Source organism: Morus notabilis, unplaced genomic scaffold (assembly GCF_000414095.1).
Source record: "Morus notabilis unplaced genomic scaffold, ASM41409v2 Scaffold669, whole genome shotgun sequence".
Classification (NCBI taxonomy): domain Eukaryota; kingdom Viridiplantae; phylum Streptophyta; class Magnoliopsida; order Rosales; family Moraceae; genus Morus; species Morus notabilis.
The window spans coordinates 269928-283020 of record NW_010362919.1 but is presented as its reverse complement, the minus strand read 5'-3'; the positions used below and the strand labels follow the sequence as shown (position 1 = coordinate 283020).

The window sequence follows — 13093 nt, the reverse complement described above, 5'->3', positions numbered from 1 at the left end:
GCTGCATATTTATTGACGCACTCTTTTTTTTTTTAACATAAACTCGTTTTCTAGTTATTATGTCCAACTTAAGTTGAAGAAAATTGAATTACACATTATTAAAAATAGAATTTATTTGATCAAAACGACTTTTGGAAAATTTCATTTCATGATGGGAAATTTCAGTTCACAATAACTCTGAACCTATCATGAATGTCATGTATAATTCGTACACGTAAGACAGAATTCAAGTGTTCCGAGTCTGAGTTCAACCACCATTGGTCCATTATTCATGGTGTGGACCTCTAACTAATAAATATAGTTACGGCCAGTCACTATCTGCTATTTCTTTTCTTTATTTGTATTAAGAAAATTTGTAGTAGGGTCCCAAAAAATCATATCTTATAGTTGAGCATTCAAAACGATTAAATTTTCGTCAAATTCTATTAAATTATTTCACATCTCTTCATTTCATATGATTCTAATATAACAGAAAGATCTAGAACTATATTCTGTATTTCTTCATATACTACCACAGAATTCTCATTCTTAATTTCTTAACCTTTAATTTGGGTATTATATGTATTCTTGTTGGGGAAATTACTTTACAGGTTTTATGGGCTGAAGGGGCTCGAAGAATGGCGGTTGTTGGGCTACCACCAATGGGCTGCTTGCCGATTGTCATAACCTTGAACTCACCCCATGGCCTTAAGCAACGTGGCTGTCTTGATAGCTATTCCTCCGTTGCGCGAAATTACAACAAAATCCTCCAAAATGAGTTGCAATTCATGCACAATAGCTTGGCAATGTTTGGTGCTAGGATCTCCTACGTTGACATATATGAACCATTGATGGAGATGATCCAAGGACCCAAAAAATTTGGTAATTTCCCCAAATTCCTTATGTTTTAATCCAGTCTAATTAGAGTTGTCAATTTAGGTTGGGCGAGAGCCCTAAATTTAGGCCGTCCGGCTTGACCGGCCCGAAAATTTGTTGGGTCTGGTCGACCCTTTACAATACATTTTTTAAAAAAATAAAAAATAAAAATAAAAATGGTTGCATTGAAGCCTCTAGACTCGAAACCTCGGGCCAACCTTTCCCGGGGTTGATGTTGTGCTAAGATCGGGCCAACAATGATAGGCTTCGAGCTGGCTCGTTTGACCCAACTTAAACTTACAACTCTATGTTGAGTCAAAGGGACCGGCTTAGAACACATACTTTGGCTCAATATCTGGCCCGTCAATCTTTTATTTTTTTTATTTTTCTACAAAATATACGAGACGCCCGTTCTATGCGAGCTTTTGAACTGGGCCGATCACATTTTGAACTGGCAGCTCTAGTGGTGACAAAAATATTTCATCTTTTTCATTTTCTTAATCAGGTTTTGATAAGATTTTTAATGGATGCTGTGGAACTGGATACCTTGAAACATCATTTTTGTGCAATCCACTTTCATATACGTGCCCTGATGCAACTAAATACATGTTTTGGGATTCAATACACCCGACTGAGAAGACATACTACTATCTCTTTAAGAACACACTTCCCATTCTCGATTTTCTCTTGAAGGATTAAAACGGATCTGTATTAATTAATTTTCCAATTATCATTTCTATTTATGTCTGTTGTGTTTCTTTGACAACGATGTGTTAAGTATTTGTCGTTGGGACTTTCCAAATTATCCAGCATTAATGTGTAAAGTACTATTAAGTTTAGTATGTACGTGTACGTAGTTTAATTAACTCAACATCTAAAAAATTTAACAATTATACGCTGGATGACATGATATATTACTATCATATAATTAATATAATTTATGTTACGTAATAGACAAAAATTTAAAAAGGTGATCTATTATTAAAAACATATTTAAAAACCACCACTTCCTGCATGTATATTTTTTTCCTCCAAATCATTTACGTGAGCTTTTTTTTTTTTTTAAATAAATGATGAAGATGATAGGCATCATATTAAAGAAAAACAAATCCCAACTATGCAATGTCACACCTACTCTTATTCTGTGCCTAAAATCCTTAAATTCTAAAAATAATGCATAATGAAATCTTGGAAAATCAACAAAAGGAAATGCAATTAATGTTCATAATGACCCAAAAAAAAAAAAGGAGAGAGAGAGAGAAAGAGAGAGAGAGAGAGAGAGAACTTGGGACTGAACAAGCTGAAGCATTAACGCGCATTAAGGTTGAGCTGAAATTTTTTTTTTTCTTTGGAAATCACCATTCATGATAAGAGATCGAAAACCCAATAGAATAAATTTAGCGGGTGAAAAAGGGTACTGCTTATATTGTTTGGACATAATATTGACCTACGAATCCTTACAAAAATATTCTCATCAATAAATTAATTAGGTCACGTATGTGAGCCACACGTGACGTGAAAACGTGAAAAATTAAACAGTTATCAGTTAGGCCCAATCACAACTCATCAAACTTTTTACTACAGTATTTTTTATCATAAAAATTGAAATTTAATTTTTTTTATATGGTATTTTTTCTCATAAAAATTTATTTTTCATCTCATATTCTCAACTTGAACTTACAAAAAGAACGGGCCCTCAATTATTAGTTTGCACTTTTTGTAAGAGTTTAGGGATTGGCCCATTATCGAAAGTTCGTATATAATTCGAGGACCAAATGAAAATTTTGTCCTTTTAGTTTGTATATTTCAGGTTTTAGGTTACAACTTTGTTCATTAGATATTTTTGCAATTTTAGGCTTGATTTGGTATTTTGATTGGCATATTGTTAAATTAGATATTTTTTTAATTTCAGGCTTGGTATCTTGCTGTTAGAAAAAATGCATGTGTTTTATCAACACTTTGACCTCGTTACTCGTTACTGGAAGCGTTTACGTATGATCTTTAAGAAAACTCTTTTCTTATCGCTTGAACACCATTACCGATACGATCAACATGTTGATAGTAATATGTTTTTTAATAGTGTGCCTCGAAGCCTTATTAGATGTTATAACATAAATTTAAAGGAAAACCCGTAATACCAACGACGGATATACGAAGAAAATAATATAAATATCATCCAAATCCTTATTCAATAAGATTGCAGAGTTCAAGTTGAAATTCGAGTTCAAGTTGAAGTATTAAAATCTGTGAAGTCTAATTTGATGCAGATTTTCTGAGTTGCCGCAGTTTAAATTATGAATACCGAATTCTGGTGATATTCTAATCCAAGTGGTGTTTGAATTCAAAAATCAAAGTACTGCAGAATTAAAATGCTGCTGATTTCAAAATTGAAGATTGATGATAAAAAGTGCAGCAGGTTTCGAATTCAAAGTTTTAAGACTTGGAGCAGAATTCGAATAAATTTTGAATTAAATAAAGTTTGGAGATTTGATCACGTACGCAAGAAAAAACGTGGAAGCCTTAGCGTGTTTATCCAAAATAAAGCAGGCTAATTATAAGGATTATTACCGAATTAAATTGTGATAATTCAACTTCGACTTGGATTATGTCATCCGACTTTTACACACGATATAATTAGACTTCTCTGTATATATAAATACACCTCAACACTGCTTTTCTCTACGTGAGTCTTGAGAGTTTTCAATTGCCTTTTTCGGGAGAAGAATTAAAAGTTTTAAAAAAAAGGTGACTGCTAATTGAAATGATTTCAACGTACAATTTTAAAAACAAGTGTTACTTGTTGAATTATGACCAATTAATTGTTACAAGTACTTAGGCGACAATTACGAGAGGGAGTCTCTAAATTGTATAAGACCATTAGTAACTGTAATTTTGATAATTGGTGGATAATTCAATGTCTAGGTCTACTGGCTCGGTGGATGTGCATTATTTATTTACTGTTTTCGTAGGCTATTAGGTTAACAAATTGTTCTTATTCAGAAAACTTAATTAATTAATAGTGTTACAGAAGAATCTGTTGCAATATATCCTGCAACAATAAGCGTAAAACAGATCTTCCAAAAAGATTACTAGCAAAACAAAAAAGAGGTTGATTCAGCTTTTATAAAAGATGAAGATGTCACAAATTACAACCAACAATATATTCTTAAATCAAGAGGTTTGAGTTGACAGATTCCACGGCCTGATCGGCTATGATTTTGTACATTTTCTCCGTTGGATGAACAGCATCCCAGAACACATATTTTGTCGGATCATTGCATGTAGCCATGCCCCTGCATGAATCGCCATACTCTATGGTACCAGTCCCACAACATCCTTTGGAAGTTTCAGTCAAACCTGTATGTAATTTGTTTTAACATTAGAATATTAGTTCCACAAAAATTTATCGACAGTTAGATCAATCCGACAAAAGTAACTTTTTTTGTATTTTTATGTAACATCATTCTTTGTGCGTGTAAGGTTTAATTTGTTTAAGCGTAACATTTAAAAAAAAATGTTACAGTTCAACACATATAACATTGAATATTAAACGTAAACAGCTACATGTTAGACACACTTGTGAATAATATTACACAGAAATACAAAAAAAAAGTCACGTCGAATTTAAGATTTTGCCTATATAAATATATATCTATAGAAAACTAAAGTACACAAGGAATTTAAGACTTGGAGCAGAATTCGAATAAATTTTGAATTAAATAAAGTTTGGAGATTTGATCACGTACGCAAGAAAAAACGTGGAAGCCTTAGCGTGTTTATCCAAAATAAAGCAGGCTAATTATAAGGATTATTACCGAATTAAATTGTGATAATTCAACTTCGACTTGGATTATGTCATCCGACTTTGACACACGATATAATTAGACTTCTCTGTATATATAAATACACCTCAACACTGCTTTTCTCTACGTGAGTCTTGAGAGTTTTCAATTGCGTTTTTCGGGAGAAGAATTAAAAGTTTTAAAGAAAAGGTGACTGCTAATTGAAATGATTTTAACGTACAATTTTAAAAACGAGTGGTACTTGTTGAATTAGGACCAACTAATTGTTACAAGTACTTAGGCGACAATTACGAGAGGGGGTCTCTAAATTGTATAAGACCATTAGTAATTGTAATTTTGATAATTGGTGGATAATTCAATGTCTAGGTCTACTGGCTCGGTGGATGTGCATTATTTATTTACTGTTTTCGTAGGCTATTAGGTTAACAAATTGTTCTTATTCAGAAAACTTAATTAATTAATAGTGTTACAGAAGAATCTGTTGCAACATATCCTCCAACAATAAGCGTAAAACAGATCTTCCAAAAAGATTACTAGCAAAACAAAAAAGAGGTGGATTCAGCTTTTATAAAAGATGAAGATGTCACAAATTACAACTAACTAGTACAACAACAATATATTCTTAAATCAAGAGGTTTGAGTTGACAGATTCCACGGCCTCTTCGGCTATGATTTTGTACATTTTCTCCGTTGGATGAACAGCATCCCAGAACACATATTTTGTCGGATCATTGCATGTGGCCATGCCCCTGCATGAATCGCCATACTCTATGGTACCAGTCCCACAACATCCTTTGGAAGTTTCAGTCAAACCTGTATGTAATTTGTTTTAACATTAGAATATTAGTTCCACGAAAATTTATCGACAATTAGATCAATCCGACAAAAGTAACTTTTTTTTGTATTTTTATGTAACATCATTCTTTGTGCGTGTAAGGTTTAGTTTGTTTAAACGTAACATTTAAAAAAAAATGTTACAGTTCAAGACATATAACATTGAATGTTAAACTTAAACAGCTACATGTTACACACACTTGTGAATAATATTACACAGAAATACAAAAAAAGTCATGTCGAATTCAAGATTTTGCCTATATAAATATATATATCTATAGAAAAATAAGAGTGCACAAGGAAAGAAAAGGACAAACTAACCATATTTGTGTGGGTTGTTCATGGCATTAACTACAATACCGTACACATCGACGAAGCCGACCTTCATCCGCAAAGTAGATTTAATGGAGCTGAGCTTGAAACTTATCTTGGAATTGAATGAGAGAGACAATTTGTTGTAACTTTCTACACATGTAGTTTGGTCCTGAAGCGTTTTGACCAGAGGCATGCACCCCAGGGGTGGAACTCCTACCACCACTAATCTTCGCGCGCCAAGCCTATGCATTTCCTGTAATAATAACAATAATAACTCATGTAAATCTGTGAGAATCCATATTATTTAATAATTGGCGATCTCCGGATGAACACATGTGAAGTATTAATAAGGGAAATTGCAGACTCCGTTTGATAATCAGGTCGGGGTGGTTTGAACTTTTATGGTTTGAAATGAAAAGTTTAAAATATGTGGTTTAAATTTTTAGCTCAAAAGATTAAAAAGGAGGAAAAATTGGGGGTAAACTTAGAATTCTTAAGTTTTTGTTGGTTCAAAATATCAAATCAATATTGGTTTGAACAAAGTCTCAAAAGGTTTTATTAAGCATTGGCTCAAACCAACTTTTTGGTTCAAAAGACTTGAACCTCTTTAGCAAATGTGATCATAAATAATATACAAGATATACGATCAAATTTAGAGGAGGAACACTTGATGAGTGCCTTAATATTGTCAGCCATGCGAGAGACGAGGAAATTCTGATACTCGTTGAGAGTGTATTGGCTGGGGCGAAATGGGTCCAAGTAGTAGTTTTGGAGAAAGTCGTTTGTGCCCATACTTAAAACAAATATAGCGTTTCTTATGATGTCGTCTGCTCTTTTCTCACCCAAAAGTCTCCTCACTTTCACCTTGTAGTGCATAAAGTATTTCAGCTGTGCCGAAAGAGGTAACACGTTCTGTTTCAAGACACACACACAAAACCAAAAAAAAAAAAAACATCAACAAAATAAGTTATTCAATTAATAGTATATGTTTATACAATACTAGTATACAAAAAGATGTACGTTAAAAGTACAGTGTTTGTTTACCGAAATATTGGCGGTATAATCGTCGTAACCGGAAGCAGCTGAGGCGAAACTAACACCATGCACCATGTTTGCTACCTTCAGATGCGGATCAAGGAATCCTGGAATTATCTTGTGGTACCCAATTGTATCCGCTGTGAAAAACAATAATATTAATACAATAGAGAAAACATAACAACCAATAATACATATATATATATATATATGTATATATATGTATAGAAACGACCAAACTAACTTTAGAGTATACCTTTTCTTTTGAGTAAAACGCAAGTGTATATAATTCAACGGAGAATAATGCAAAGTGATTAATGAACTGATAATATATATACGTGACAAATGCATATGCTCTTTGTTGGTTTCTCAGGTTGTAGTCGGAGAATAACTGTGCAAAGGACCACTTTTCTCAAGGATTATAAATATTGGCCTAGTTTACCCTAATATTCGATCTGGCTACATGATTTAACTAAGATACAGAACGTTAATGTTCTTCAAATGCATATATAAAATAAGTAATTAATACATATATCTTAGATATGGTACCATTTGCATATATAAAAGAAGTAATTAATACATATATCTTAGATATGGTGCCATTTTAATTAAAAACGCCTAGTTAGAGAAGATCCGAAAGCAGTCATTCATGCAGAGCTACTAATATTAATAGCCATAACACAAGTACTATGTAAGTATTAGTACTAACCATAATTAGTTCCAGTATATGAGATTGGTTCTTATAACGCCACATTTATTTTTTATATTTAATGGGTACTAACACCTTAATAAAAACGTAATTATTAAAAACTAATTATATAAAAGAGATGAATGTATATATAATACCAATGAAGTCAGTGGCGAGTCGTCCATCACTGAACCTTCCAGTAGGTCGACGACCAAAGAAGTCCTTCCCATAAGGAGGGAAATTGCCCTTCATTGTGGTTTGAAGGACATTGTTATTGCCAGGATCGACACTCGAATCTCCAAAAACCAAAACGCAAGACACATTGTTCCGAGCAGCCAATTGCCGAATTTGGCCGACATTCACATGAGCTCGCAACACCACTGCCTGCACCAAAACCAATGTCGTGACCACCATTACTAGTACGGACACCTTCATCATATTTATGGTATTATATATATCGCATCTCCAAAGTTTTAGGAAAAGGAGGATGAGGAATCAGAGAACTGGTTTTAATTGTTTGTGTTCTCAAGTGTTGCGCGCATATATATATATATATATCAAATTAAAATCACTCATTGCGGATGGGCTTTAATAGGTGTTGCGGAATAATTGATTGTTGGTTGGATATATTTTTTAGCATATATGTATTTAATGGCGTGTGTGTGTGTATATATATACACACGTAGTAGTGACCGTAGAATATATATGTGTAAATGCATATTGTCACTTGTCAACCGGAAAAGAGTTTGGGTTTCTGACATGGAATTCAATACTCTAGCTAGCTAGCTAGGTCACAGTTGTCAATAATGCAACAAAGCTGACAAATTCGTGGTTTTTGAATCCATCAAAGATTATTTCTATGTTGAGTTGGAGGAAAATTGCTCGCATTGCTAATTGGTCCCCTCACCTGTGCCGTCAACTTGTACATTTCAACGATTTTCATATTGTTCAAACATGTTATCTCACTGGAATATTTAGTTGGAAGATTCAAATTATAATTTGAATCATAATTTATAATTTATTATAGTATTTTTTTCATAAAAAATATACATAAATTAAAAATAATTTTAATCACATAATTTTAATTCATGAATCAAACATATCCGTAGTTTAATTATTTTCATAGCACCAATGAATAATATCTCAAACACCCCTAATTTTGGTTTGATCATCATGACACTAATACTTCAAAGATAGATTAATCCATTGTCAATGATTGTTGATCATCAGTGTTATTATTAGAAAAAGTCTGACGTGACAATGACATGAAAGAAGGTAATCAGAACCAGTAATATTTTTATTTATTGTTGCTAAAAAAATTAACCTTTAATTCAGTGGCGATATTTTTTTTGGTGAATTCAGTGGCCAGTTTATACTAATTTTTTGTTCACTTCGTTGATTCGAGTTTAGAATTTAAGTTTTTTTACAGTAAAAAGCTCTCACAAATAATCACATCTAACTTTTTTATTACAGTAAAAAGCTCTCACATAAAGTCACATCTCAACTCGAATTCTAAACTCGAATAAGCGAAGTGAACGGGGCCTAAGTGGGGCTCATTGCCCCCACTCAATTTTTAGAAATTAAATTCTTTTGAAAACACTTTCTCGGGACCAAAAATATTTAGATTTTGAAGTAACATACAACATATATATATATATATATATATATACACACACACACACACACATTCATTAACCTAAAAGAGTTTTTTTTTTATTTATTTTATTTTTAAAAGCCATCAAAAACAAATTTAAACATCAAAGAAATTATCAGAATTAAAGCTAAAAGAGTGATTCTTACTTCTTTTGATTGTACGACCTTTTGATCATGTGTATTTCTTTTGTTTATTAGGATGGGTATAAATAAGAATACTAGTAATTTTATTAAGTTGGTCGCTCAGATTTGTTAAGAAGCCCTGGTCGTTGGGAAGTTGTTGAAGATGATAGCTGATCAAACGACAGAAATTTAGACTTTAGTGAAGGTTGGAGGACGTGCTTTAATTATATTGACATTAATCTTCCGGGAAAGAAAAAAAAAGGTTGAGAAAATTAGAAAATTAAGGTCGTTAATTTACATGTGCAGCTGTATTTTGTTGATTTTTCGATCCCTGAAAGTGCAATAGGATTGCACATGCATGCAACTCTTATATATATCATGATGGTCCTGACCTCTCTGAACCCCTATAATATACTGGTTATTGGTTAGTAATTAAATGTCGCATGTGAATATTTTTATACATATACATATATATTGGTATATATATATACGTATGTATATACCTATATATTTGTTGCTTTCACATGATGACAAACTTCTTCTTTTTTCCCGCTTTTCGTGTTTCTGTAGCACACGTTACATACAGTTTATAATGGAAGAATTGCACATAAGCTTTCCCCTTTATGTCTATTTATTTTATTCACGTGGAGTATGGCGTACTCTCATATTATTCTTTCAAAAAGGAAAAAATAAAAAGAAACCCTCCGGAAAAAGGAAAAAAAAAAAAGAAAAAAAAAAGAAGAAGACTAAATACAAAATAGCCGTATTTCTCAAATCTGCAGGTAGACAGATTTATTGCAATATTGGTTAATAATATTTTCAAAAAGGCAACAGAAGCAAACCTTGGTCTTTAATATGTGTATCACATCAACTTAAATGGACCAACAGTCTAAGCTGCAGCTAGCCAACTTGTTTGTTTGCCCCAGCCTCTCATGACCCCATTACATTTATATTCATTTACTTATCTTTTGGGTTCTATTTTAGATGATATCACCACAGAATAACAAATCTACAGCTCATCAATAATATTCAGTGTCACAAAGCAAATCTTGTTATATATATATATATATATATTTGAGAGGATATTATGATTTCCAAGCTTGTGGGTTGGTCTGATGGTCCTAAAAGCATTTACTTTCTTATTGGTGAATTAAAGGTTCATACCAGCCCAACTGTCCTTTGCTTTTTAATTTGTTAATGAGCTTCATAGTTTAAGATACTTGTTAAGGGAGTAAATATAGTGGACCGATTGCTTGTCCCACAAGAGAGAGTATTTAATGAGAATTGGATTTTATCAAGGCTTTGTACTTTTGAATTCAGGTGAAAAATGTACTAGTGACTAGTCGTTAGCTTGGATAAAAAAAAAATTAATGCCCCAATATGGTATTAATTGTGGCATCCCTCTGCAAGGTAAAAATTTGGGATATGCACGCTCAAATCATTAGAATTAAACAACCACCAGCATAGCCACAAGGGTCGACGGTCATTTTATCTCTCTCTCTCCAAGATTTTACATTCACATTTTATTCTCTGAAACAATGAGGTTGTGTGTTTGACGTGCATGCATGGATTAATTAATTTATTTTTCTTTTCTCTCTCATCCGTTAGAGGTCTGAAATTTTACGCCCACACTTTATTCTCCGAAATAATGAGGTCGTGTGTTTGACCTTTGAAAAAAGTGTGGCCAAATTTCTTTTCATGAACCAAGTAAGGTCTGTTCAATTCGTTAATTTGAATTTTTAATTTGAGTTGAGATATAATTTTATATGAGAATTTTTTATTATAGCAAAAAAGTTAAATGTGTGACTGTTTATGAGAGCTTTTTACTGTAGCAAAACTTGAACTCTAAACTCGAATCGATGAAATGAACGTGACCTAAAACTATCTTAAGTCATTGAGTGGGGACATGAGTGTGAAAATTGGACTTGCTAATTAAAAATTGGGCTTCCACCTTAATAAGTCAACTTGTTAAGTGGAGTAACTCAATATATTTATTACGTTAGTATTTATTATTATATTTAAACGATGTGAGACCCATATTTGTTTTATCATTTACAATGAGGACATCACTAATCTCTATATTCCAGAAAAAAAAAAAGTGAATAGAGTTATGTTGATCAAAACCAACTCGCAGCAATAATTTTGCAAAAGGGATGGGTACGCATATTACATTTGATGGATTATTTTAGTTATACGTCTTAACTTGTTTGCTGGTCGTAATTTTGAGTTTATTTTAAGACTTTCAAAGGAGGGGGGGATAGTTTTATTATGTAGCTTCTGTAATCTTGACTCCCCATAAATATATTTTGCTTTCTTCTTCATGGTTTCGGCTTCTACGCCAACATCTCAATATTATCATATGCTATTCTATCAGCCACAAAGTTGACATGAAGCAAAAAGGGAGGAGAAATATCAGAGAGAAGGAGAGAATCAAAAATCACCAAACTATTCATATTGCATGACATGCAACAAGGTAAATATTCGAATACGCTCGGTTTTATTGTTCTAAAAGAAATGTGAAAAATATATAATATAGTTTTACTAACTTATGGATTTTAAGCAAATACATTTTTGGATTTTAAGCAAATATGTGAAAATGATACAATATCCCACTTTGGATTTCGCATCCAGCTCAAGTCAATTTGAAGTTTCATTTTTGCATTTTGGATCCAATGTATGATCTATCACATCACAATTATAAATTAAATTATAATATATATTATCATTTCAATAATGCACTATTCTAATGATAAATCAAATAATTATACATTATCATTTTGGTTCATCCTAACCAGGGAATGAGGTCTCTGTCTTTCTTTATATATTTTTAAATTGCTTCCTTGACTACATGTACATGTAAATACCATCCAAAATCCAATGAACGAAATCTTCTTCTTCCTTTTTTTTTTTCCTTTAATTTTTCTTCTTGTAATATGTATGTAAACCACAAACCATTCAAAATCCAATGAACCAAGCTAGTGCAGCGTATTTTTGCAAAGTTTATGCTTATTTCTAATTTATTTTGGTCCTAATAGTTAATAGAAGGAAATTAGTTGTTCTCCATTACACAAAGCAAACAATGTTTGGTCGCTGGTCACACTCACAGTCTAGTTGATTAGTACGTACCATAACTATTTACCAGTTGTTATCGCGTGTACAATTCATTTAAAACAATGGTTGTCAAATTATTATTTTTTTTAAAAAGAAGAAAAAGAAGATGAAAAAAATAAGGACGTAAAAGAAATAAAGACACAGAAAAAAATCTGAAACAAAAGACAAAAAAAAAAGATTTTAAATTATTTTATCTTGTTTAAATCAATTCCATTTGATTTTGTTTGATTCATTTTTACTTAATTTAATGTGCTTTTATTTTATTTTTTATTAAATCATTTATAATATTTTTATTTAAATAGTATCAAAAATTTAGTACGAAACTATATTAAAATGAACAAAATTAAACTACAAATAAGCCTAAAATTAATAAGTAAATATAAAAAAAAATAATAATTAGTTAATAAAACCAGTTTTTTTACTGTCACGTGAAAAATATAGTCAGATTAGATAGTCCATTTTCCCTCTCTCCTTTTCTCTCTCTTTTCTCAAACAGCTCTCACCACTCCCTCTCTTTCTTTCTCTCTTTCCCAGGCAGCTCTCTCTCTCTCTCTTTCCAGGCGGGCCCACCACTCCCCATTCCCTCTCTCTCTCTTTACCACACAGAGCTCTCTCTCTCTCTCTCTCTCTCTCAGGAAAAAGCAGCGCCAGGAAAAAAAAAAAAAAAAAAACAAAA

At 32.2% G+C, this 13093-nt stretch overlaps 2 protein-coding genes across 2 annotated transcripts; one reads left to right on the top strand and one right to left on the bottom strand.

Annotated features, from left to right (window-relative positions):
- The first annotated feature begins 595 nt into the window (after positions 1-595).
- On the top strand, positions 596-1661 carry LOC21392223 (GDSL esterase/lipase At5g45960). The gene is made up of 2 exons (XM_010103239.2): positions 596-861; positions 1361-1661. The coding sequence occupies exons 1-2, from the start codon at positions 618-620 to the stop codon at positions 1552-1554; spliced, it is 438 nt and encodes a 145-aa protein (XP_010101541.1). The 5' UTR covers positions 596-617; the 3' UTR covers positions 1555-1661.
- A 3554-nt stretch (positions 1662-5215) lies between these two features.
- Positions 5216-8054, bottom strand: LOC21392222 (GDSL esterase/lipase At5g45950). The gene is made up of 5 exons (XM_024168996.1): positions 7689-8054; positions 6852-6982; positions 6486-6719; positions 5814-6060; positions 5216-5471 (listed from the first exon to the last, which is right to left on the bottom strand). Exons 1-5 carry the CDS (start codon positions 7966-7968, stop codon positions 5281-5283), a joined length of 1083 nt encoding a protein of 360 aa, XP_024024764.1. The 5' UTR covers positions 7969-8054; the 3' UTR covers positions 5216-5280.
- Positions 8055-13093: the final 5039 nt, after the last annotated feature.